Source organism: Panthera tigris, chromosome C2 (genome assembly GCF_018350195.1).
Source record: "Panthera tigris isolate Pti1 chromosome C2, P.tigris_Pti1_mat1.1, whole genome shotgun sequence".
In the NCBI taxonomy this organism is placed as follows: Eukaryota; Metazoa; Chordata; class Mammalia; order Carnivora; family Felidae; genus Panthera; species Panthera tigris.
Window position 1 is genome coordinate 48,804,813 of NC_056668.1, and position 26,766 is coordinate 48,831,578.

At 37.0% G+C, this 26,766-nt stretch overlaps 1 protein-coding gene across 1 annotated transcript in view; it reads right to left on the reverse strand.

Moving 5' to 3' along the window:
• Positions 1-1,974: 1,974 nt before the first annotated feature.
• ZBTB11 (zinc finger and BTB domain containing 11) overlaps positions 1,975-26,766 on the reverse strand; it is a 32,678-nt gene continuing 7,886 nt past the window's right edge. The window contains exons 2-11 of the mRNA XM_042998965.1: positions 26,240-26,475; positions 24,591-24,822; positions 13,993-14,834; positions 13,575-13,754; positions 10,450-10,695; positions 8,981-9,125; positions 8,080-8,197; positions 5,418-5,576; positions 5,128-5,303; positions 1,975-4,749 (exon numbers count right to left, since the gene is read on the reverse strand). Of these exons, the coding sequence (XP_042854899.1) occupies positions 4,232-4,749; positions 5,128-5,303; positions 5,418-5,576; positions 8,080-8,197; positions 8,981-9,125; positions 10,450-10,695; positions 13,575-13,754; positions 13,993-14,834; positions 24,591-24,822; positions 26,240-26,475 (2,852 nt within the window). The 3' untranslated portion in view covers positions 1,975-4,231. The remainder of the gene's footprint in view (positions 4,750-5,127; positions 5,304-5,417; positions 5,577-8,079; positions 8,198-8,980; positions 9,126-10,449; positions 10,696-13,574; positions 13,755-13,992; positions 14,835-24,590; positions 24,823-26,239; positions 26,476-26,766) is intronic.

Consider the following 26,766-nt stretch of genomic DNA (forward strand, 5'->3'; position numbering starts at 1 on the left):
TGCCCAACATAAGGCTTGAAATCATGACCCTCAGGTCAAGTTTCATGCTCTACTGGCCAAGCCAGCCAGGCACCCACAAATAAATAAATAAATAAATATATATTTTGAGAGAGAGAGAGATAGGATGGGGAGATAGAGGGAGAGAGAACCTCAAGCAGGCTCCATGCTGTCAGTGCAGAGCCCAGTGCAGGGCTCGAACCCACAAACCATGAGATCATAACCTGAGCCAAGATCAAGAGGTGGACACTCAGGAGTGCCTGGCTGGTTCAGTTGGTTAGGTGTCCAACTCTTCATTTCAGCTCAGGTCATGATCTCACGATTTGTGAGTTTGAGCCCTGCATCAGGCTCTGTGCTAACAGTATGGAGCCTGCTTGGGATTCTCTCTTTCACTCTCTCCTTACCCCACTTGCTCTCTCTCTCAAAATAAACTTAAAAAAAAAAAAAAAAAAAAAGACGCTTAACTGAGCCACCCAGGTGCCCCCAGAAATATAATTTTTAAAATGAATATATAATTAAGAACAGTTGAAGATCAGGTTGAGGAACACCAAGGTTATGAGAAACGGTAGCTAAGATGAGGGGAAATGAAAGAGGTATTGAGGGTGGAAATAAAACTTTTGGAAGTAAAGAGTAAACAGAGGGGAAAATATATAAAGAAACAACATGATTTGGTTTCCAGAGTTTGGAAGAGATTAAAATACCTGAAACTCTCCACTAGATAAAATGTAACAAACTCCTTTGAAAATCATAGTACTAAGTTTATAAGAAATGCAGTGTTCTAGGGTCCCCAAATAAGAGGAAACTGAATTAAACCGGTAGTAGCCTTGTGACAGATAAGATTGGCCGTTTCAGAGAGGCTGGCTTTTGACAGCTAAAAGGAAACATCAGGATTTAGGTCTACAGAAATTGGAAAAAGGAATTCCACACAACACTGAGACAACTGAGCACCAGGCTGGCTCAGTCAGCAGAGCATGTGACTCTTGATCTCAGGGTCAGGATTTCAAGACCCACGTTGGGCATGGAGCCTACTTTAAAATTAAAAAACAAAAACAACCCCCCCCCCCCAAAACCTGGGACCACTTAAGAACTACATCTTCAATGAAAGAACAATTAAGAAAAAACTCAGTTCAGGGGCACCTGGCTGGCTCAGTCCATTAAATGTCTCTTGATTTCAGTCATGATCTCACAGTTTATGAGATCAAGGTCTACCCCGTCCCCCTCAACCCAACAAGGCTCTGTGTTCAATGTACAGCCTGCTTAGGATTCTTTCTCTCCTCCCTCTCAAAATACACAAAGAAGGGAAAGGAAGAGAAGGAAAAAAAGGGAGAAAGAAGAAAAGAAAAAAGAAAAAAAAAAGAAAAAGAAAGGAAAAGAAAGGGAAAGAAAAGAAAAAAGAAAAAAAGAAAAGAAACTCAGTTCCCTAGCGTAGGCAGATATGTGAATTTGTCTGTCCCAGGCTGGGCTCTCAGTGGGCAAAAAGTCTCCCTTGAAGATTTAGAACAACGAATTTGCCCTCAGACTCACCTGAAGTTCAAATTTACAGGCACTGGTCCAAGAAACCATAGTACCTAACCACTGATATTCCTGGAGACACCTAGCAGAAGTAAACAAAAAATTGATCTGGAAGGACCCACCCTCAACCTAGGTGGGTGGCACAGGCTTCCTAAATATAAGGCTCTATTGGAGAGGAGTTCATACTCTAAAATTTATAAAACTCTCGAGGAAAAATCCGATAAACAGCAGTATTTAAACTTTATAAGCATATTTTTAAATATTCATTTTGAGAGAGAGAAAGAGAGCAAAAGGGGGGGGGGGTGGAAACAAAGGGTGAGAGAGAGAGAATCCCAAGCAGGTTCTGCACTGCCAAGGGCAGAGCCCCATATAGGTCTCAATCCCATATGAGATCATGACCTGAGCTTAAGTCAAGAGTTGGAAGCTTAACCAAGTCATTCAGGGACCCCAAGCATGATATATTTAAACTGATTAAATAAGTTACTTATGTACCTTTGCTCCACAAGCCTCTATAAACTGCAACTGATCAAATATATAAGATCAGGGGAAGGAAAGGCTTTTATTGTGTATGTTCCAAACATTAGATGTAAATTTAGGAACTCCCAAGAGATTACAGTTTTGACAAGAATCATGAGCAGGAAATATCATGCATGCACAGATAGTTTACACCAATGCTATTAAAAATCACAGAACACTGAATGAAGGTTTGGATTAGCTCTAAGCCCAGCAGTTCAGGCAACCTTCTGAAATTCTGTGAGCCACTTTTAATAAAACAGATTAAAACCCGTGTTAGAAAATTAATTCATTTCTATCAACAACATATACATTTCAGTGACTAACAGAAAAGACTCAAACTGCTTAGCAGCAGTAGTGATAATTGGGAGTGCCCAATGGGGAAAGTCACTGACAGCAACAAAACAGTGTGTGTTTCTAAAAGGAACTGTAAACAGAGAAGATCCCCCCATGCCACTGTAAAACTGAATCAACCTATCAAATAACGGCCACTGATTTATAATTTGAAAATAGTGACAAGCTCAACTCCAAAGCTTATGCTTTTAAACAAGATTCGACATCTTTTATTTACATATTTTTGACATACATCAACGGTCTTATACAATTAACTAAATCTAGTAACAGTGAGGATGGAACATAAAAGACACAATTCCAAATTTTAGTCAGGTTGAAACACATTTTCACTAACTGAAAGATACAATAAACAAGCAGCCATTGTAAAGTTATAGACTGTATGTCAATTCACTTAAAATTCAAAAGTCAGCCACACAGCTATAGAGACAATGGGAAATTTGCAAATGCAAATATTACATATGCAGGTAGAATGCATGCATGGCATCACATTTATTCTTTATCTTTTAAGCTATTCTGAAAGTAAACTGGAATAAGTATCTTAATAATATATGTACATCAAGGCACATTCTTTTCTTGTGCTTTAGGAATGATTTACATGTGATTTGCTTTTATTTTCATTTTACACCTTATATTAGCTGCTAATACTTAAAAAGTTTAATTTTAACAATTATAGTTTGAGTGGTAGCTTCCCACAGGAGAGAAATGTGGCATCTCCCTATGGTTATTTTGAAAATCAGAAAACTGGATAGCTTCTAGAAGTGGGAATTTAAAAATCAAACACACAAATTAATATAATTTACAGGGAACTTTTAAAAATAATTTACTTCCAACAATTTGGTGGACCATAATCAATTTCTTTGAGTAGTATACTATAATGAGGGCTGAATTGAAGACTTCACTATTCTGAAGTTACTCAACAATTATATGGTATCCTCAGGACAGCTTTAGATGTCTATATTGCTATCCTATTTCTAAATTGCAGTTTTTCAACAAAATTGAACAATTAAACATGATACAAAAGCTGCAAACATACCAAATCTAGTTTTAACTTGTTCATTCTTTCAGCAAAAGAATGAGATTTTTTTTTTTTTCATTTATTGTCCCATGTTATCAAGAAGAAATTTCCCATCAACAGTTGTTTAATAACAGTGTTCTTTGCTTGTGGTCAATTTACTTGCCTTGAAGAGATAGTATATAGTAAGGCTTTAATAGGCATTTCATGCATTTAAAAAATCAGCTATGTATTTAAGGGCTCCCCATATAGATAAGTATACTGTGCAAACTTGATTACAACATATAACTCATTAAGTGCTTTAAAACAGAATAAATCCCTGACTTATAAGGGGTTAAAATAAATAGTAAGTCAAGAATCACAGACCTGAAGCATTTTAAAAATGTAATGTACCTATGCATCCTACTAAAATGCTTTATATTAGAATTTTTTTTAGACCTATAAACAGGGCAAATGAAATCACAGAACCTATTTTGAGAATAAAAGAAGAAAATCTGACTAGTACAGCCTTTTAAACTCAAAGTAGATGATCATGTCAAAATGCAAGTGAAACTATACAGTTTTTAATTCAGTACAGTCCTTTATAAACATCAATTCATAAAAAGTACACCATGATAAACCAATGCCATCAAGTACATTTGTTTTCAACTTCTTTACAGTAAATGGACTTTTCAACAGAACCTATCAGCCAGACAAATCGTTTAGAAGTGTTAAAACCTCACCCAAGAGCCCAGAGCCTTGACATACAGGCTCTAGGCAGACAGTCGCACAGTACTGTAAACAAATGTTCTGTGAGTTCAGTATACAATGCTATGACCCTTCTTTTTTTCTCCAAGACTGTATTCACTCTGTTTCTGAAATATGTGCCACCTCTACTTCGACAGTTTGAATCGCTTCTGCAACTTCAGACAGCTTCTGTCCTTGCTGTTGTGCCAACACGTAATTAACCACTTGCATAATACTTTGGTCAGAAAGCGTAGATACTGATGGACACTCTTCCGTAGCTGCCACGGCTTCGAGTGCTTCCATGGTCTCTCCTGTCACGACCACAGTCTCAAGTTCTTGAGGACCACTGCTTTCTTGTTCCTGCATGTCTGCTGTTAAGATACTAACAGCATGCTCCACTTGAGTTCCTTGGTTATGAAACTGAAGGGTATCTTTTTCCAGCATAATTTTGCAAGGCACATAATCTCTGTGGAATTTAGTCATATGTTTACGGAGGGTTCGAGCATCTATGTAGGCTTCGCTACATACAGGGCAGACGTAGGGCCGTTCACCAGTATGCGTTCTGACGTGGCGTTTTAGAGATCGGGCATCAGCCCAAGCTACTCCACATGTTAAGCATTCAAATGGCTTAACTCCTATTAAGAGAGAGAGGTGTTCCCAGAGATACAAATTACTGACAGGCAATTCTGATTCCATGAACAGTCTCACTTAACCTTCCCAGCAATCCTGTAATCTTAGGATAAGGAAATACAAGCTTCAAATAGCCCAGTTCAGCATAAAAATGCTGACCTACAATATTAAGCTCACTAAAAAAGGAATCCATCTACATACACAACAATCAGGTATCCAGGTTCAGGATCACCTCAATCACGTGAATAAATCTTACATAATCTAGAATTCATCTCTTGTCAAGGAAGGTGAGGTAACAGGCAAGAAGGCTGGTAAAGGGGGAATCACTATTAGACTGGCTTTTTATTCTATTTACATATATACACAGTATGAAGTATAGTTACCTTCATGGTTGTTCATGTGTCTCCTATACTCTCTTAGCTGAGTGAATTTTCTTCCACATTGTTCACATACCCGTTCCAGGTTCTGCTTCGCTCTTCCTTTTTTTCCATGGGTAGCTTTCTTTACATGCCTTCTGAACAATGCTTTTTCATAAAATTCTTTGCCACATATATTACACCTATAATGGGGGGGGGGGGACCTAAATTATTTTTTCCAAAGCACCAGCATACAAAAAAATTAATCCAAGTACATACATCTCAATTAAGTTCAGATCCTGCTCCAATCTACCTACCTATAAGGCTCAGTGACAGAATGAGACTTCACATGGGAATACCAATCTTTCTTCCAACTATAGCACTTATCACAAAATTGGCACTGGAATGGCTTCACACCAAGATGTTTGTTCATGTGCTGACGAAGATCTCTAGCTTCAAAGAAACTTTTTTCACATCTGCAATAATAAAATTCAAGCACTCGATCAGATCACTGTATTATTTTTTTAAAACAAATTTCCAAGACTCAGTATATTTTTGGGTTTTATAACTCTAGAAAATGATCCCAATTGAAAACACAAGAATGCGCTACTATTCCAATCTTGCAGTAAAGGCTTCAAGGTTTTAAGTTCTTTTAGCTCTTAACTACTAGAGACATTTTACTTTTTAATGTTTTTATTTAAATTCCAGTGAATTAACCTACAATGTGATACTAGGGGTACAATATAGTGATTCAAAACTTCTGTACATCCAGTGCTCATCGAAACAAGTGCACTCCTTAATCCCCATCACTTATTTAACCCATCTTCCCACCCACAGCCCCTCTAGTAACCCTTGGTTTGTTTTCTATAGTTAAGAGTCTGTTTCTCGGCTTGCCCCACACCCTTTTTTTCCCTTTGCTGGTTTGTTTTGTTTCTAGTACTAGAAACATTTTAGAAAGAACCATGCAGAGCTCTCAAAGGCTATTGTATAAGACATTTATTTTCTTTCTCTCCCTAAACCCCATCTGATCTCCCTTTTTATCCTCGCCCATTTTCCGTCCATGTGTTTGGAGTAGGCCTCACCATCGACCATAAAGATGGAGCAACTGTCTTAGGCCTGAGTCAATCAGAGCACAGCATTCCCTTGGCTATAATTACTGATCCAGGGATAATCGAATGACTTAACTAGATCCAATGGGCGTCGATCTCAGAACCTGTATAGGAACTACCAGAAAAGCAGCTTGACAATTTGGGAGTCGAGAGGATGTGAGGCTGAAACCATTGTTACTGCCATGTCCACAGAGCCTCAGAGACCAAGTGCTAACAGATGTGAATCTAGTTTACATTAAACTATTCAAACTCCCTAGATTTTACCACCTTTCATTCAGGCCAGTTTAGGCAGTGTTTTCTTTCACTTGCAACTAAAAATCTATTAATAATAAAACAATTTTATTAAAAAAATTTTTTTAAACCTTTATTTTTGAGAGACAGAGCACGAGCAGGGGAGGAACAGAGAGAGAGGGGAGACACAATCTGAAACAGGCTCCAGGCTCTGAGCTGTCAGCACAGGGCCCAATGCAAACCCACAAACCGCAAGTTCATGACCTGAGCTGAAGTCGGACCTTTAACCAAGTGAGCCACCCAGGCACTCCTAAAATAATTTTTTTTATAATAAGACTAATAAAAGTGAGAAAAGAAAATATGGCAGAGTAGGAAACCCCACAAGCTCACAAAAGAAGTGGCCAAAACTAGCCAAAACTATGAGGATCAATTTTATTAGAACCCCAGAAAGGGATTAAAAGTGTACAGTGGCCAGGCAAATGTTTAATTAAAAAGAAAATCAGGGGCTCCTGGGTGGCTCAGTCAGTTAAGCATCTGACTTCAGCTCAGGTCATGATCTCCCAGTTTGTGGGTTTCAGTCCCGTGTCGGGCTCTGTGCTGACAGCTCGGAGCCTGGAGTCTGCTTCAGATTCTGTATCTCCCTCTCTCTCTGACCCTCCCCCATTCATGCTGTCTCAAAAATAAATAAACGTTAAAAAAAATTTAAAAAAAAATCATTAAATCTTGTGAGAGAGCTTTGTAGCATCTGAACTCCCCTGATCCCCTTTCCCTGCTTCTCAGCTGAGCAGCAGCCATGAAGACTGCATTCCCATGATGGGCTCCTGGTGCCAGAGGGACTTCTTCTTAAAGAACTGTGCTGGTCTCTTTTGACCTAACCGGTGACTCCCTCAAGTATCCCCCCAAAAGGGCCTGCATTCTGGAATCAGACAGTGGTGATGTTTCCACAATGTACCGAATGTACTAAAAGTTAGTGAACTGTACACTTTAAAATGATGAATTTTTTGTGAGTTTTACCTCAATTATAAAAGAGATTTCAAGATGCTTTGGAAAATAAAAAGAGGAAGAGAAGAAAGAGTCTAAAGAGAGGAAAAACTAGCAGATGGCTTAGCACTTTAGATGAACAACCTAGAAAAAAATCTCTGGCTCGCACTGGGGGCTCTCACTTCCTACAATCTGCCTCCAAGTAGTACGTTTGAAGAATGTCTTTAAAGTATTTCAAGTGAGTGATTTACATGGTATAGGATATCTAAATAAAACTTAAAAACCATAAATAGCAATATCTAGGCATTAAAGACATTAAAATAAAAAATAAGTAACAACTGAATATTATCTTCAAACAGTTTTTTTCAGGTTTATCAAGTTATAAAATTGTAAGATATCTGAAATGCACATCATAATGGTTTGATACATATATCCATTGTGAAAGGATTCCTCCCATTTAGTTAATGTATCCATCACGTCAGATATATGTATATATATGTGTGTGTGTATGTTTAAGTTCTACTCCTTTATCAAATTTCAATTATATAATAGTATTATCAACTATAGCTACCTCAAATATTTTCTTCTGAAAACAATTTTCAAATAAACCTATGAAGAAACACAAGGAAACTGAATAGTTTGTGTATTAAATACTTACTGAGTACAATGATAGCCTCGAACTTCAGGCTTTGGCTGGTGTTTCTTTAGGTGCTTGCTGAGGCCAGAGCCCCTGTGAAAAGACTTTCCACAAACTGAGCAAAGGTACTTGGACTCTCCTATAAAAAATAAAAAACATGTCACAAATCCAGCAATCAGGTGCTCTTCCAACAGAATACTTTATGTTACACTTCAGAAGTTACTTTACCAAAGGGACACAGAAGCTATAACATTTGGCAGCCATCTTCTCAGAACAACAACAAGCCAAGTCAAAATCTTCTGTTTCTTCTCAACTACAGTACTAGCAAGGCTACTACCACTACCCAAAGAACAGGACACGCTTGCATAATCATCTGGATTATAATAATACAGAGTTGAACGCAAGTTCTAGAGCAGATATCTACCCTTCACTAGCCATGGCGACATTATGTAAATTATGCATGATTCACTAGTGAGTACACATTTTGCTACACTGAGGGAAACAATGACTATTTTTATACCAATAAGATAGCTCTAAACTAGATTTAAAGAACACTTTTTAGCCTTAATTTGAATTTTTTTAAATGTTTATTTTTGAGAATGAGACAGAACGCAAGTGGAAGAGAGAGAGAGAGAGAGAGAGAGAGAGAGAGAGAGAGAGAATCTGAAGCAGGCTCCAGGCTCTGAGCTGTCAGCACAGAGCCTGACACGGGGCTCGAGCTCATGAACATGTGAGATCATGACCTGGGCTGAACTCAGACACTTAACTGACTGAGCCACCCAGGCACCCCAGCCTTAATGAAAAAAACTGCACACACACAGCCGTTAGTATATCAATATAATTTCTAAAACATATATAGCACAATAATTAACTGAATTATGGTATATAATGGGTAGCTAAGTTAATACAAATTTCTCATTACCTGTGTGAATACTCATATGTTCTTGAAGACTCCGTTTGGTAACAAATGACTTAACACATAGTTCACACTGGAACTGCTTTTGTGATTGATGGAGACTCTGGTGCAATTTTAGACCATGTTTATAGATGAAAGTCTTTCCACAGACCTAAGATGGCACAGGTATTTATACCAGTAAAACAGAAAAGAGAAACCGGGGCTGTTTCTGAAGAATGAGGCTAGAGAAACTATACGCCATTTTAAAGAAAAGAATTATAAACAAAATGACAAACTGAAAGCTGAAACAAATGTCAAGGATATTTAGCTGGCTGACCATCTTCTGACTCAGAACTTAACAAATATCGCTACTTTTCTTACATCCACTGGCTGTCAAAGCCATACAAAAGACCCTCATGCTGTCCTTGTGAGACTAATAAACAGTATACCTTATATTAAGAGACATGACAGCTTAATCAAGAAAATATACTAATTTATTGCTACACAAACTAGAACAGTGCTTCTCAAACTCTGTGATGAATCAGTCTTCCTTTTGTCAATCCATTTTTTGTTAAATATGCTAAAAATGTCACAACAATGTAACTGCCATGAGAGTTTCTAAAAGTCCACTCTCCATTTCTGTACATATCTTCCATGGACCACACATTTTGAGTAGTGCTACACTACAAGACCAGAGGCCCAATTAATACTCAGTTTTAAAATTTATGAGTAAAATGATGCTTAGGACTTGGCTTCAAAAGAAATGAGGGGAAAGGGAAGTAGGGCAGTGAGGGAAGTATACATAAAACACAGCTGATCATGTGTTCATAGCCACTGAAGCTGGATAAAGGGTCCATGAGAGTCTATTCTATTCTCATATAACAAAAAGCTAAAAAAAAAAAAAAGGGGTGGGGGGAGAGAAAGACTAAAAATTTCACTGGGGGAAAAAACTCATTGTTTCCAAAACTGTTCATTAATAAAAACGAGTTCCACTTATATGCAAGGCTACAGGGGCTACTGGAAAATTTTCACTGTTCCAAACAGCCCAAAGCTGGCTAATCACAGGATTCTTAGCTAGAAGCTGTATTTTGGCATTCAGATAGTCTCAGTCCTCAGCTCTAGAGAAGAACACACAGCTTAGGGAGGATTTTTGCTAAGAAGATTTGTTTAAGCCATGGGTTCCTTTCCAGTCCAGGTAGGTCCCGCTGAAGCTTAAAGGGATGAATGGGATAACAAACTAGTTATTCTCACCTAACATCTTCTGAATCATAGTAAGTTTCATGAACATCCTAAACTGATTCATTTCAAATTACAACAAATTAAATAGCAAATCAAAGAACACAACTGGGAATTTCCCTTAAACCAGGCAACAAACTGAAAAAGTCACAGAATTCTCTGTGACTCCAGAGAGTCAGGGTGACTCCAGAATCAACCAGTCTCATCACTAGTTAAGTTCAAATTTTCTTTACATAACAAAGTAAATGTCATGGCTTTACCTGGCATGCATGTGGCTTTACACCTGTATGCTTTAACATGTGTATTCGAAGAGAATATAATTTAGGTAATGTCCTTCCACATATGGAACATATAAATTCTCGTTTGGTTCTCCCCTTCTCAGACGATGTTCCTGATGCCTCATTAGACGTGGAATTGGAAGAAGATGAAGTGGGTGCATCTTTTCTGGTATGTCGAATAAGATGTGCTCGCAAGGAGGCACTGTACTGAAACTGTTTTTTACACAACTAAAAGGAAAAGTAAATAAAATTCTGTCTAAATGTAGTTCCATAACAAATGTTAAGTGACACCTGACTCCTATTTCAAGTTCCCGTTTGTTACGATTATATAAATAAAAAAAACCACACACTCTATAAAAGATGATATGCTAGGTATCAGACATAAGGATGAAAGGGGTTAAAGACCCAGACTCTACTCTGGAGAGGTTTATAATCTAACCACAGAAACAGGATTTACATGTGAAAGAGTGAAGTATTTAGGAAGAGGGAGTAATTGAAGCAATAGACAAAGGCATCAATGAGGAGACTAGGTCTATCTAGAAGGAACGGTAGGATGTCAACAAGAATGCTATCAATAGGAGTACTACAAATTGTTAGGTGGAGCAAAACTAGGGGTTGGAAAAGTAGAAAAAACTCTGATGGTCCTTGGATTTTAATCTGTAGTTGTTAGGGATTCATGAAATATTTTGTTCATTCTTTTAAAAAAATCAAAGTTATATATGCTCACAACCTATAATATTTAATTTTTTTAAATAAATAAAACTCGTCTCTTGCTCTATTTCTGCCATTGTTTTTTAACTCTCTCATGATGCTTGCTTACCTTGGTAACTCTAAGTAACATGAATAATGGATGATGACTCTCTCCCTTCACCCCTCCACTCCCTACACATATGCAGACCTATTACCTTATTTTCTCAATACAGCTATGTTGTAGTTTTGATTAATTTCTACATTCACATTTTTTCAATGATGTAATTACTATTACAGCTGGGCCACAGAGTACACTATGATTCTCTTTCCCTTCTTTTTGTTTTGTTTTGCTTATTTCTGTTTGTATTTACTGATTATTCATCACCAAGCCTTTCCCTCAATTGTCTACTGAGGGGAGATTTAAAGACATCACCTATGAAAGAGATCTCCTTCAAAGCATTTTGTCCTGCTCCAACCTGGACTGGTTGTTTCCTATGCTTGGACTCTGTAGAATTGGACCCCATGTTTCCCGGTTTCCCAGGTCTTTCTCACTTTAGTGGAACACCTCTGCAAATAGCTTCCTGAGAAAGGGAGTCTGGGAAGTAAAACTTTTGAGACCTTGCATGTCTGAAACTGTTCTTATCTACCATCACAAATAACTCATAGTTTGGTTACAGATTTTAAGTTAGAAATCAGTGCCCTTTAGAATTTTAAAGACATTATGCTTTTGTCTTTTAGCTTCCACTGTTGCTGTTGAAAAGCCTGAAGCCATTCTGATCTTTACCTTTTCTATGAGTCTGACCATCTGTTTTCTCTATTGTTATTTATGAGTTTTTCTTTGTCCCTTAATTAGAAGATTTCATAATTTATCTTGATATAGATTTACTTCCATCCATGGTTCAGGGCCTGCAACATGCCCTGTTTCACTTTTTTTTTTTTTTTTTTTAATTTTAGAGAAAGAGAGAGGAAGCAGGAGAGGGGGCAGAGGGGGAGAGAGCGCAAGCAGGGGAGAGGGAGAGAGATAAAGAATCCCAAGCAAGCTCCATTTGTAGCGTGGAGCACTTAATCCCACAATCCTGGGATCATGACCTGAGCCGAAACCAAGAGTTGAACACTGAACTGAGCCACCCAGGTGCCCCCATAAGGAAACTTCTAAATTCTGATATTTTTCTTTATTGCACCAATGATTTCCTGATCTCTGTGTTCTCTGTTTGGTGTTATCTGGATATTAGACATCCTACACCAATTCTCTAAATTCCTTCGCTTTCATTTTCTAACTGGTCTTCTGCATTATTTCTGAGAGATTTAGTCTATTTCCCAATTTTTCTGAGATTTTTGTATTTGTGGATTCTTCAAAGTTGCTTTTTTCCTTGAAATATTTATTCCTGAATCTGATGATCCCTGATATCTACTCATCTTTCAGAATGTTAAAAAATTGATTGGAATTTCTGTGTAAGTATGTGGGGGGTGGCGGGGAGTTGTCAACCACTGGCTTTAGTCAGCACTATCTTCAGGTCCTTTGTTATTGCGCTTTGGATTTCTCATCTCTGAGAAACTTTTTTGCTTTTGGGTTAAGGGTCTGACTGCTAACATTCTGGGACTTGAGAAGGGACAGAGGACTTGAAGGGTTTCAATATTCAGTAAATAAGGTTTTCCTTTTCCTTGTTTTGGGTATAATACATTCACGTACACTGTATGCAGTGTTCCCCAAAACAGTCATGGTTTTAGCTCTTCCAGAGAGTAGAAGATGGATCTTTGGCTGGGCGAGTGGTTGTGACTTAACTGCTTCTTACAAGATTTTCTAACAACCAGATTCACTTCTGCTTTCAAAGTAGCTATAACACCAACTCCTGAGGCATTTGGTAGTTCTGCAATACAATTCAGATGGATTCTTAGCTTTCCCCACTGAAAGCCTGGAATGAGCCCTTTTAAATCTGTTAAATCAGCTACTACCTCCATTTATCAGGGTCCAGGATATAGTTGATTTCCTCTTTACTCTTTTATGAACTTAAATTTTTGTTTAAATTTATTTATTGTTTTTTTCAAGTTTATTTACTTATCTTCAAGTAATCTCTACCCACAAGGGGGGCCTCAAACTTATAATAATAACCCTGAGATTAAGAGTCATATGCTCTAAGAGTCATATGCCAGGCACCCCTGAGCTTTTATTTTTTCAGTAATAATTTTACTCTTGTCTTACTAGGGTATCAGGAAGAAGCAAAGACAAGTCACTGTTTTTGTTTTTTTTTTGTCAAGGAAATGACATGTACAAATCAAAGATGACTCTTATAGCAATATAAGGGAGACAGAGAAACACAGAGACTACAAGTAGTAGAATAACAATGAAGCAGCAAAACTGGGTTCTATTTATCATGAAGTTAGATAAATCATGTTTAATTAGCTTTCCAATTACTTACCGGACATTTGTAATCTCTAGCTCTTTCATGTTTCAGTGTATGCATTATAAGGGCATATCGTCTCTGAAAAACCATTCCACATTCCCCACATTTATGGGATGCTGCTTCTTCAGTAGTCTCTTTCGTATCCCTTTTTGGCTGTTTCATTTTTTTCCCTCTTTGAACTAATTTCTGGGCTACCTAAGTAAGGGATAGAAAACACAATCTAAGTAAATACAGCCATTTTGATTTTTAAAGTCACGAGTCATATAATATTTCAAACTGGCATTACGTTATTAATTCCGGAATTTAAAACATTAAGTTGCTTTCCTGCACCTACTGCCCTTCCTCCCAAAATAATTTCACCACAGGAATAAGTTGATGAATAGAATGCTTTTTACTTAAAGGTAAAACTACAAAGGTCAACTCTTCGTCATACCTGTTGAACTGCTGACTTGGGAATGGCTTTCCGTTTCTGTAGCTTTTTCTCCATTCCTTTGTGTAGTCGGATATATCCCCCTTCATTAACAGAACGCTGCCGAAGTCTGCTTCTGTAAGTTTCATCATCAGTGCTAAGGTCTGGCTTTGCTGTCAGTGCAACTAGATTTTCCTGATCTTTTAAAGACTGGCTAAGGTTCTGCATTTGCTCTGGAATGTCTTCAGCACAGATATCTTCACTTGATGGGTCATTTCCCATATCACTGTTTTCTGGAGAGTTACTGATCACATTCTCCTTTGAAAGTTTGGGATTAATATCAGAAGGTGCGCTATCTTCTCTGTTTAAAGTTTCTACTTCTGTCTCATCATTTTTTGTTACTAAATCAACAGACTCCATTTCAGGATGGGAACCAGTTATACAGCCTGCAGGTGACAGAGTGGCTTCAGCTTCTGAAGAAACCTGGGGTTCAGGGTGCTGTCCTAGCTCTCCATTCTGCTCAGTTTCTGGCAATTCTCCATTCACCAATAGTACAATTTCACAATCCCCAAGTTCAGTAGATAATGTTGTTGTGGTCCCCTCGTTGCTAGCCACAGGAGGCACAGTGCCTCCATTTTGTTCTGGTAAGTCCTGGGTGGATGCAACTGTTTGTACTTCACCCTTCTTATATACTGTTAGCTGCTTCTCTTCCATTAGTTTATGCACACTCTCACAGATTTCTAAAACTTCCGACATGAAAAGATGACGAGCCAGGATGGCTACATCAGCCATGCTACAGAAGTCAAAACTTAGCACAGAAGTGTAGGCAAATTCCAATAAAGGAAGGAAGCTTGCCTTACAAAAACCTGCATGGAACAAAAAAAATGGGGGTACAAAAAGTTAAAGGTCTACTAAAACACCTTAGAATAACAATTAATACATGATTATGATATATAAAATAGAATATAAAGGCAAATATGACCATTTATTCTGCAATTAAACACTGTGGATTTGTTTTGTGTTCTGGTTGCTTAATAAACCTTGACTAACTCACTTCAATGAGCCGAGTCTCTCAATACCTAAAATAGAAAATAGTATCAGACTTACTACCTCAAAGAGTTGCTGTAAGGCAGTCATTTTCAAACTGTACTCCTTAGAACCCCGGGGGTTCCTCAAATTCCCCTCAAGAAACAGCTGCTGGAGAATGGAGGGTAAAAAAAGAGAGGGAGGCAGGTGAGTAGGCAGGGTTCAACCAACCTGTCCCCTAACCTCACTTCTGTAAGTATAACCATATATTTTAATAACAGAAGTCCATATAAAAATGATTGTGAACAAAGGGTTCTACTACTGAAAATTTAAAAATAAGATCTAACACAGGGGGTCAGCAAAGTTTTTCTGTAAAGAATCAGTTAATAATTATTGCAGGCCATAAGGTGTCTGTTTCAACTACTCAACTCTGCCACTGTAGCTGAAAAGTACAGCCACAGATAACACATACGCAAATATACATGGCTGTGTTCCAATATACTTTACAAAAAGAGAGGGAAATGAGGATTGCTCTGTGGGCTACAGTTTGCAGATTACTGGCCTAAGGAAGGAAATAATTACCATATACATGAGGTATTACATTTTTATTTTATGTGAGAAAATGAGATCAGTTTATTTCTAAGTTCTCAATATTTCACTATTTTACAAAAGCTAATATTCATAATTCAAAAATAAGATAAAACAGTGATAAGTCCAACTCCATCTCCATAACCAGTATGAATAAGAATCTGTATAGCTTTCCAGAGCTTCTTTATACAATTAAGCAAATAATCTTATTCCTCCTTCTTGCAGTAGGTGGCATATAACTTATACTTATTCCATGCGTTGTTTTCTCATATCATAATTTAGCTTAAAGATCTTTTACAAAAATATAAAGAGCCAAAGCAACCTTTTAAAAACTCACATTTGCTGTATTACTCAGTTTTGACTCAAGGTACATAAAATGTAGTCCTTTTATAGAAGTAGATGATGAGCAAGGAAGAGAAGCCTTAAACTGTGAGATATGTTAGCATTCCAGTTGATCATGGCTAATTCAGCCATCCTAGGAAAGTTGGTAATTAAATAGGCTGAAGCCATGTTAATCCTGCTACAAATCATAAGACCAAGTTAAATAAGCTTGAGGTAAGTATTTCTTTAAAAAAAGGTGGCGCGGGGGGAAGAAAACCCACAAACAAAATAATGTATTTTGGTCTTTTACCTACACCTTTTTAAATTTTTTTAATGTTTATTTATTTTTGAGACAGAGAGCGAGCGTGAGCAGGGGATGGGCAGGGAGAGAGGGAGATACAGAATCTGAAGCAGGCTCCAGGCTCTGAGCTGTCAGCACAGAGCCCAATGCAGGGCTTGAACCCACGGACGTGAGATCATGACCTGAGGCGAAGATGCACGCTCAACCGTGCAACTTATGTATACCTTTTTAAGGTGCCCCTTATGTATACCTTTTTAAGTCTGAAGTCATGAGAAAAATTTCCCATGAAAGAATTAACACTGTTCCAAGTAACAGTTTAAATATATAAAACAGTTTTTTTCAAGGACACAAGTCATGTTTACCATAAAGTACAAAAACACAAAGGAAAAAAAAATCATTCATAATTTTGTCAAGAGACAATAGGCAGATAATTTCAGTATCTTGTTTTTACCCCTAGCCTTTTTACATACAATATACACACTCTGCAAAACGATCAAAATGACAACAATTTTGCAAGATAATAAAAAATTCCAGAGATCCATTATACAACAATGTGAACATGATTAACAATAGTGAACTGTATACTTAAAAATCATTAAGGCTGGGGGGCAGGGGCGCCTGGGTGGCTCAGTTTATTAAGTGTTCAACTTCAGCTCAGGTCATGATCTCACGGTTCGGTTCGTGAGCTCGAGCCCCGCATCGGGCTCTCTGCTGTCAGCACAGAGTCTGCTTCAGATCCTGTCTCTCTGCTCCTTCCTTGCTCACGTTCGCTCTCTCCCTCTCAAAAATAAACATTAAAAAAAATTAGGAGGGCAAATTTTATATTGTGTTTACCAAAATTAAAAACTAAAAAAAGAAAAAAAAAAAAAAAAGGACAACAATGGTTGGTAATAGATGGTGTTAGGGAATGTGATCAAAAAGACAGGTTTGCCAGCTGATACGTGAACTGGATAGACCCTGGGCACTCAAAGGCTCCCCACCTTCTTCCCTGTCCTTGGAATGTGAGTTCCACTTGCCTTTCCTGCTCCCAGAGGCTGCTCTAAGGACATAACCTTGAGATAGTGACGTGATACTGAAAATATCTACACAGTTTATGTGACTGGACCCAGTTAAGGACTCTTACAAACTTTTAAGATTTGGTGGGCAGGTGCAGAGATACATTCATCTTGCTGCCACCTAAGACAAGCCTCATACATAAGCGCCCTTTGCTTGTTAAAACTGCCACCTACCAACCTGGAATGGTTTGCCCATTTCTTTGGTCTCTCCCTGCCTTTTGAGTACAGGGACCAATTTCACATTACAACAGGGAAGCTCATGGGAGAGTTATGAACCAACAGACAGAAGAATTATGACAGGGACTTCCACATCCAACAGTATGGCACACTAACATACCCTAATTTGACCCAATTACTTAAAAAAAAAAAATTGGACATAAAAAATTTTTTAAGTATTATTTTAAATATACTTGGTGCCCCAGCATTGAGTGAAACAGGTAAGAAATCCTTCCTGATTAGTCATGACCTCAAACCAGGCTTAATCTAGTAGGATTTTTTGTTGAATATATAGCACTTTGGTAGTCAAAAAGTCCTCACGCTCAGAATTTAAAGTAGTCCCAGACTGGTAATGCCCTCAGAATCTTAAGAACCAAATGTTTTCTCTGTGGAAAACACTGTCAACCCAAAACTCAAAGTTTCCTACAAAGTTCTGAAGAATATAAATTCAGTGTGCACAGATTTTTTATTACAAACAAGGCACCATGAATAAGAGCTAGTGGAAACAAACAGCATGACTCAATCCAGCAAAGATTTTTATTGCTATGATCACATATAAAAAAGTCAACGGTGGCATAACACCAGTAAAGAGCAAAAGGTCATAAAAAGTAGCCCCCTAAAAAGAGACACATGAAAAGAACTACATAGAGCCTCTAAAAAATGGAAAAGAGGGGCCCCTGGATGGCTCAGTCAGCAGAACATGCAACTCTTGATCTCAAGTATGTGAGTTCAAACCCCATACTGGGCACAGAGCTTACTTAAAAAAATAAATAAAAAATAAAATAAAATAATAAAAATAGAAAAGAGACTGGAATAAAAAAAAAAAAACCTCAGTAAATGAATTTAACAGCAAATTAAACAAATTAACAAATTAACAAAGCTAAAGAGTAGGTGAACTAAAATTTTCCAGAATATCCTACACAGAGATAACCAAAATATAAAAGAAATTAAGAGACACAGAATATAAAGTGAGAATGTCTACCTAACTGGAGTTTCAGAAATATAGAAAAGAGAAATTGAGGCAGAAACAATTTTTGAAGAGATACTAGCTGAGACTTTTTCTCAACGGAGAAAAATAATCTCAATTGCTGGGTTCAGGAAGTCCAACAATTTCTATGCAGGACAGTTAAAAGTCAAAGATTCCCATACTGGATTAAGAACAAAATCCATAAATATGATGATGTTTAAAGAGAAATCTAAAACCTCAAGATACAAAAAGGTTGAAAAACAAAAGATGGAAAATATCCTAGGCAAATAGTTATGAAAATATTGTTTACATACCTAAAAAATATTTACTAAAGTAGTCAAAACAGAAAAATAAAAAAATACTGCTTACGAGATTTTAATGGTAAAAAGTATTACTAAACATAAAGAGGGTCATTATGTAATGATAAAAGGAAATTCTAAACTGTTTTGTATCTAATAATACGTCCTCAAGATACATAAGACAAAAACTGAAGAAACTCGGTAACAGATGAATCACACTACTTAATACTCTAAAGCACCTCTGTCTATAACTGATAGATCTAGGGGTGGCTGTGTAGCTCAGGTCATGATCTCATGTTTTGTGGGTTCAAGCTCTGCGTGGGCCTCTGCACTGACACTGCATAGCCTATTTGGGATTCTCTCTTTGTCCCTCCTCCACTCAACACTCTCATGCACATGCGCTTTCTCTCTCTCCCAAAACAAGTAAACTTTAAATAAAAACCTGAGAGATCAAGCACACAAAATAATCAGTAAAGAATTAACAAGCCACAATATATTGAATATTGCTTCCAACTAAAAACATTTACGTTCTATTCAAGCAAAATGAAACTTATAAAAATAGACCACATGTAGGATTAAAAGCAACAGAACTGCAGTATTAAAGGGAAATTTATAGCCTGGAACGCTTAAACTAGAAAGTTGGAACGGCTGGGAGTTAATGGGTTAAGGATTATACTTAACCAAACACAAAGTAACAGGGACTCCTGTCTGACTCAGTTGGTAGAGCATATGACTCTTGATCTGGAGGATGTAAGTTTGTGCCCCATGTTGCGTGAAGAGCTTACTTTATTTTATTTGCGTATGTGCAAGTGAGGGAGGGGCAGAGAGAATCTTAAGCAGGGTCCAGGTCCAGTGCTGGGGCCCTGGGCTTGGTAGATCCTGATCTCAGGACTGTGAGATCATAACATGAACTGAAATCAAGAGTTGGATGCTCAAAAGACTGAGCCACCCAGGCGCCCTAAGAGTTTACTTTTAAAAAAATAAATAAAACAAAAAGACAACAATGTTCAAATAAAATAAAAGGAAGATTAATGAGAAGAAATTAGTAAGAAAATAATAGCTGTTTTTCAAAAGGTGTGTTAAGAAAACTTAGTCAAAACTTGGTAAGAGGTAAAAAGCAGCGTTGTACCTGTACCACTGATTGGCTGAAAGAATTTTTTCTTCAAATTCTGTTAGAAAGTTTTAATATCTTACTGGTTTCCTCAGTTAACTACATAAAACTTTTGGATTATATATGCATAACAGCTTTTTTAACTTAAAAAAAAATTATGTTTTGGCTAAGTGATAAGCAAAGTTTTTCTGTAAAGAGCCAGGTAAACAATACATTAGGCTTTATGGGTCACTGGTTTATGCAGCAATTTTTAAATTCCGCCTTTCTAAGCTCAAAAGCAGTCATAGACAAAGAAAATGAATGGGTGTGGCTGTCCCCAATAAAACTTTATTTACAAAAACAGGCAACGGGCCAGAATTGGTAGGATTAAAAAAAAAAAAAAAAAAAGGAGTCAGTAAACATCTAGTAAGAAAAATGTAAGGGGTGGAAAGGAAAGCAAAAAAAGAAAAGGGAAAAGAGAAATGAAAGAAAGAAAGGGCACCTGGCTGGCTCAGTCAGTCATGTGACTCTTGATCTCGAGATCTTGAGTTCAAGCCCACAATGGGCGTAGAGCTTACATTAAAAAGAAAAAAAAAAAAAAGGTTAAAAAAATGAGAAAAGGCACAAATAACCAATATCAAAGAACAAAAGAAGTATCTACATTGACAGGAAATGTGTTGAAGACAGTAGTATTTAATACTTTGTGCCAACCAAAAAATAAAATAAAGTAAATTACATTAAATTTTGTGCCAATAAACTTGAAAATTTAGATGAAATGAACCAAATTCTGGAAAAAATGTAACTTTCTATAAATTACTTAAGATGAAATAGAGAATTGAATACTTCTCTAACATTAAACATGTCAGATCAGTATTTAAAAATCTTCGCCTCAACTCCACTACAGGCCCAGGCAATTTTAGCCACCATTCTACCAAACATTCAAGAAACAGGTAATTCTAATCACACAGTTAACAATTTCAGCATATCTAAAAATTGGAGGGAGCATACATTTTATAAGACTAGACCAACTCTGATATCAAAACACGAAATAGTATGAAAAAGAAAAAAGAATTACTCATGAATATACATGAAAACACTCTAGACAATATTAGTAAATCAAACAGCAATTTACACAAAAGGCAATATAACATGACTGAACTGGATTTATTTCAAGAATGAAAAACTGGTTTAACAGAAAATCACTGTAACTTCCACATTAACAGAATAGTAAAAATAAAAATGGTTTCAATAAATACAGAAAAAAATATGTAATAAATCAACACTGTGGGAGAAGGTCATCAAGATTTGACTTCCAGTTGACCCCTGAGCTTGACCCAGGCAACTGGAGGCTCCCCACCCCTCCCTGTTCCTGGAATGTGTTCCACTTGCATAGTCTTGAGAGAGAAATGTGGTATTGAGGCTATCTGGACTGGGTACATGACTGAGCCCAGTTAAGGCCTCCTGCATACATGACTAAACATAGTTAAGGTCTGTGTATAAACTTTTAACATTCTGGCACAGAGATCTATTCATCTTGCAGCCGCCCAAGACAATCCTCACACATAAGTTCCCTTACCTATGAAACCTGCCACCTACCAATCTGACGTGGTCTCTTTCTTCAGTCTCTTGCTGCCTCTGTGTACAGAGGGCCAGTTTTATCTATTTATTTATTTATTTATTTATTTATTTATTTATTTATTTATTTATTTATCAGCCGCCCATCCTCACACATAAGTTCCCTTACCTATGAAACCTGCCACCTACCAATCTGACATGGTCTCTTTCTTCAGTCTTTTGCTGCCTCTGTGTACAGAGGGCCAGTTTTATTTATTTATTTATTTATTTATTTATTTATTTATTTATTTATTTATTTATTTATTTATTTATTTTGAGAGACAGTGCATATGTGAGCAGGAGGGGGGGAGGGAGAGGGAGGGAGGAAGAGGGAGGGAGGGAGGGAGGGAGAGGGAGAGGGAGAGGGAGAGGGAGGGAGAGAGAGAGAGAGAGAGAGAGAGAGAGAGAGAGAGAGAGAGAGAATCCCAAGTAGGCTCCGAACTGTCAGTGTAGAGCCTGACATGGGGCTTGATCTCAGGAACCATGAGACATCATTGACCTGAGCCAAAATCAGTAGTCGGACACTAACTGACTGAGCCACCCAGGCACCCTCCATACATGGGGGCCAGTTTTAGATTACAATTTGGAACCTCCTCAGGGAGTTACGAACCAACACCATTTTTAGAGAGAATTTCCTTAACATTAAATAAAGCGTTATCTATTTAAAACATTTACCAAATGATAAAAGCACTTTCTTTAGAAATGGGAACAAGGTAAGTGAACCCTCTTCCACCATTTCTATTCAACTATTTTTTTGAGGTCCAGGACAGCACTGTAAAGCAATAAAACAATTTCAAAATATAAAGACTAGAAAGGTAGAAACAAAACCATTACTATTAGCAAATAATATATTTCTTTTATATGGAAAACCTCAAAGAATGTATAAATGACTGAATGACTAAAGGAATTTGGCAGTATTACTGTATATAAAATATACACCAAAAATAAATCTGAAATTACATAATTTTAAGAAAAAAAATAACAGTTTCAAAACATATAAAGTACCTTGAAATAATCCTACAAAAGATGTTTGAGACTGCTATGGGTAAATCTCTAAAAGTTTATTAATTCAATGTAATCTCTATCAAAATACACTATTTTGTGTGACTTTGACAAGCTGCTTTTATAGTTTATATGGAAGAGCAAAGGGTTATGAAACTATGACCCACTTGAGTAATAAAGGTGGGAGACTTTCCTTATTATAAAGCTATGGTAATTAAGATCAGGTGAAAATACCATAAGAGAGACCACCTATAGACTAGAACGATGCCTTAGAACTGGTACCAAATATGTGGAAATTCATCAACTGGCAAGAAGAGGATGGAGTCTTCACTAAAGGGTTCTGAGACAAGTGATGATCAAATGGGGAAAAAATGAAGTCAAACATCTATCTCACACCAATAAAATTCCGAGCAGACTAAAACTTAAATATGAAAGAAAACTATGAAAATTTAAAAAGATAATCTATGAACATAGCCTTATGACTTAGTACAGAAAATTTTTATAAGCATTAACAAAGGAAAACAATGATTAATTCAACTACATTAACTAGGTAATTAAAAAATACACTATTTTTAAATTCTGTACACATATTTTATACTCTTCACTTAGTGTTTGAACCAAATAAAATTTACCTACTTAACCTGCTATTAATTTACATTATATTTGCTGGACAATATATAAACATAAGCATATAGAATGAAGAACAAATGTGTCTTTTTGTCAGAATATTAGGATGCTGCACTGCAGTTAATATAGGGCAGCCACTTCTTTTGCTATAAGCTGCTGAGAAACTGAACAAGAGCAATATTCATACACTTCTCTCTTTCTGCTTCAGATGCATGAAAAGTAAGAAAAAAATTCCAACGCTAACTTTTATCAAAAGACTATATCCATGGTGCCTGGGTGGCTCAGTCGGTTGAGTGTCTGACTTCGACTTAGGTCATGCAAGATCTCATGGTTCGTGGGTTTGAGCCTCCCCAGCAGCCTTTGCACGGACAATGCAGAGCCTGCTTCAGAGTCTATGTCTCCCTCTCTCTCTGCCCCACCCCTGCTCATGCTCTCTCTTTCAAAAATAAACATTAAAAAAAAAAAAAAAAACAACTATATCCATGATGAGTTTTATTATTCAGAGGGCCTAGTAGAAGACATATTTTTTCTTGAGTCACCAAACCCAGAAAAAAGTAAATTATCACTAATCTCAAATGTAATACAATTCTACGATCCATGAAAGTTTTTGCTCACCATTATATCCCCAGAGCCTAAGCTAGCTCCTCGCACATAGTGGATACTTAATATATATTTTCTAGTAATTCAACACATAGCTACTGCTAAGGAAAAATATGTTATTTGTCTTTCCAGAAGAAGTAAGTTTGAAAAGCGTAAGGTAGAAAAGGATCAGTGGTTAACTAGGTAAGTATTTATAGATCTGGGTAAAGTCACTTTTTTGTTTCAGAAAAAGGAAATGATATTTCACACAGTCATGTCAGTAATTCAGTAACCAAGAGTTACAGTAAGTTAATATTACAAGAAATGTATAAATAAGGTTACCTATTTAATTCTTCCTAAATTTTCATTTGTTGACTCCTAAGCCAATATATAAGTTCTAGTGAGTCAAAAGAAAGTCAAATTATTCATTTATAATAACAATAATAAAATCAAAGAAAAAAACCACACTTGGAATTTTGATTATTGTACATTAACAGTTTACTGAACCTAATGAATTCTAATAATTAATCTTAAAAAATAAAAAAGACTTACAAAAGTGCTCTATTATTATGTTCCACAACACAGATATAGGCAATTTTTTTAACAAGCGATTTTTAAGTAACATATTCACTTAGTGTAATATAACACTGATGCAGTTATGTATTTCTCTCAAACTGTTTTTAGCCATGTAAAGGTCAGAAATTTTCTGCCACTACATCTGTCTCACCTAAGAGGTAGTGACAGAAAATGACAGCCTTTTCCAGAACCGCACCTTGGAAAGCTTGCTAGAAGAAGGGCTTCTTCAATTCGCCTCAGTCTGCTGCTCTAAGTGGGCTTCTCCCACTGCAGCACACACCCTCAGTTTCTAAGACAGACACACACCCACCTTCCAGTAGGTACTTACAAACAAAAAGCAATAGTATTAGAAAATTCTTACCAGAAAGATCCACCACTGCCTCATGACTGGAAACAGCTCCTTTCTCAATAAAAAGATCTCGAAAATATTCACTATTAGCTGACAGAACAGATTTATGAGCTTTGTACTCCTCTCCCTCAATTAACAAAGTAACATCACAGAACTGGTTGGAGAGTCTCTGTTCGTTGAGCTGCTTTAAGACAGCCTGACAATGTTTTGGAGAAGAACGTTTCACCACTCCTTTGGTGTCAACCTATCAAAATAAGTTTAAGACCAAGAGTTGTATTATGTATCGTCTGTATTTCTACCTTTAACAGAATTTAAAACGTGACACATTATTCACTTTTAAAGACACCATTAATTAATATGAAGAAATAGCCAGATATTCTTTATTACCTATATATTTAAATTGAAGGAGCATTCTTACTATTTTCTGCCATGTTCCTGCATCTCACTTCTTGCTGCCTTTATTTACTAGTCAGAAACTTAATGGTGTATGAAAGTAATGCAGGTAAAAAACAAAAACCTAGCCAATTTTTTTTTTTAACATTTATTCATTTTCGAGAAAGAGAGATTGTAAGCAGGGGAGGGCTAGAGAGAAGAGGACAGAGGATCCAAAGCAGGCTCTATGCTGACAGCTGTAAACCCAACGCAGTGATCCCACCAACCGTGAGATCATGTCCTGAGTTGAAGTCAAGACGCTCAACCAACTGAGCCACCCAGAAGCCCCAGCCAGTTTTTTTTTTTTTAGTGTTTATTTTTGAGAGAGAGAAAAGGAGACAGAGACAACCCGAAGCAGGGCTCAAATTCACAAACTGTGAGATCATGACCCAAGCTGAAGCTGGACACTTAACTGACTGAGCCACCCAGGTGCCCCAAGACCTAGCCAGTTTAATTTACCTTGTTTCATGACCTAAAGATTGTTTCCAGAAACGTATTGTCTACCTGTACCAATATACCATTTATTTATTTATTTTATTTTCAGAGAGAGAGAGAGAGAGAGAGAGAGAAGCAGGCAGAGAAAGAGGGAGAAAGAGAATGCCAAGAAGGCTCTTCACTGTCAGTACAGAGCCCAACATGGGGCTCAATCTCATGAACCTCAAGATCAGGACCTGAGATGAAATGAAGAGTCCAATGCTTAACCCACTGAGCAACCCAGGTGCCCCACCAATATACCATTTAAAAAGGCAGGAAGAGGGGCATCTGGGTGGCTTAGTCTGTTAAGCGTCTGATTTTGGCTCAGGTCATGATCTCATATCACAGTTCGTGAGTTTAAGCCCCTATTGGGCTCTCTGCTCTCAGCACAGAGCCCGCTTCAGATCCTGTCTCCCTCTCTCTCTGCTCCTCTTCTCCTCTCATGGGCACACGCCTGTGCTCTCTCAAAAATAAACAAACATTTAAGAAATAAAATAAGACAAGAAGAATGATTAACAACACACCAACAACCTACATTCTAAAGAGAATTAACTACAGGAATATTTATAATTAATGAAAAAGGAGTCTTAGCATACTTTTAGTGTATGTAGTAACAGAGTGTATTACCTGAGACAAAGACTTACTTAAATTTTCAACAGTCAAGCAGTTTTGGTACTTGAAGAAAAAATTCATGAAGACTACAAACCTAATACATTAGTTACAAATGTTAAAGCTGAATGGAAAGTTCTACTTACAAATACAAGTTCATGTTTGGACACTGGCTTCTTTTTTGCAGGCTTGGAGGCTGCAGTTGGAGCTGAAGTAAAATTGCTCAGATCATCCTCTGATTCATTACTTTCTTCTCCAGACTCAAGGTCTAGTCCCAATTCTTCTAACATTTCTGAAGTATCTGATATTGGACGGGACCGATCTAGCTTCTCCTGGCATTTGCTACACTGTTTAATGTAATCTTTCACTTGCTTTAATATACCTAGAATAAAAATTAAAATTAACAAGTCAAATTTAATACTATGTCATTTGAAAATTATTTTTGGTTCTTTAATCTACGTACACTGATATGTTTGAGTGCTTACGTGTGGACACACAGTATGTAAAAGTGATTTCTTGAGAATGCAAGGTGCATGTTTTCATAGATGTAAGGTTGCTGATGATGGTTTCCATTCTTATTTTTGCTTATTCCTAGTTATTTGCTTCCCCACCATATGATTACATAGCAGTACCCATTTCCATGAGAGCTGCAACTCATTCATGCTATAGAAAT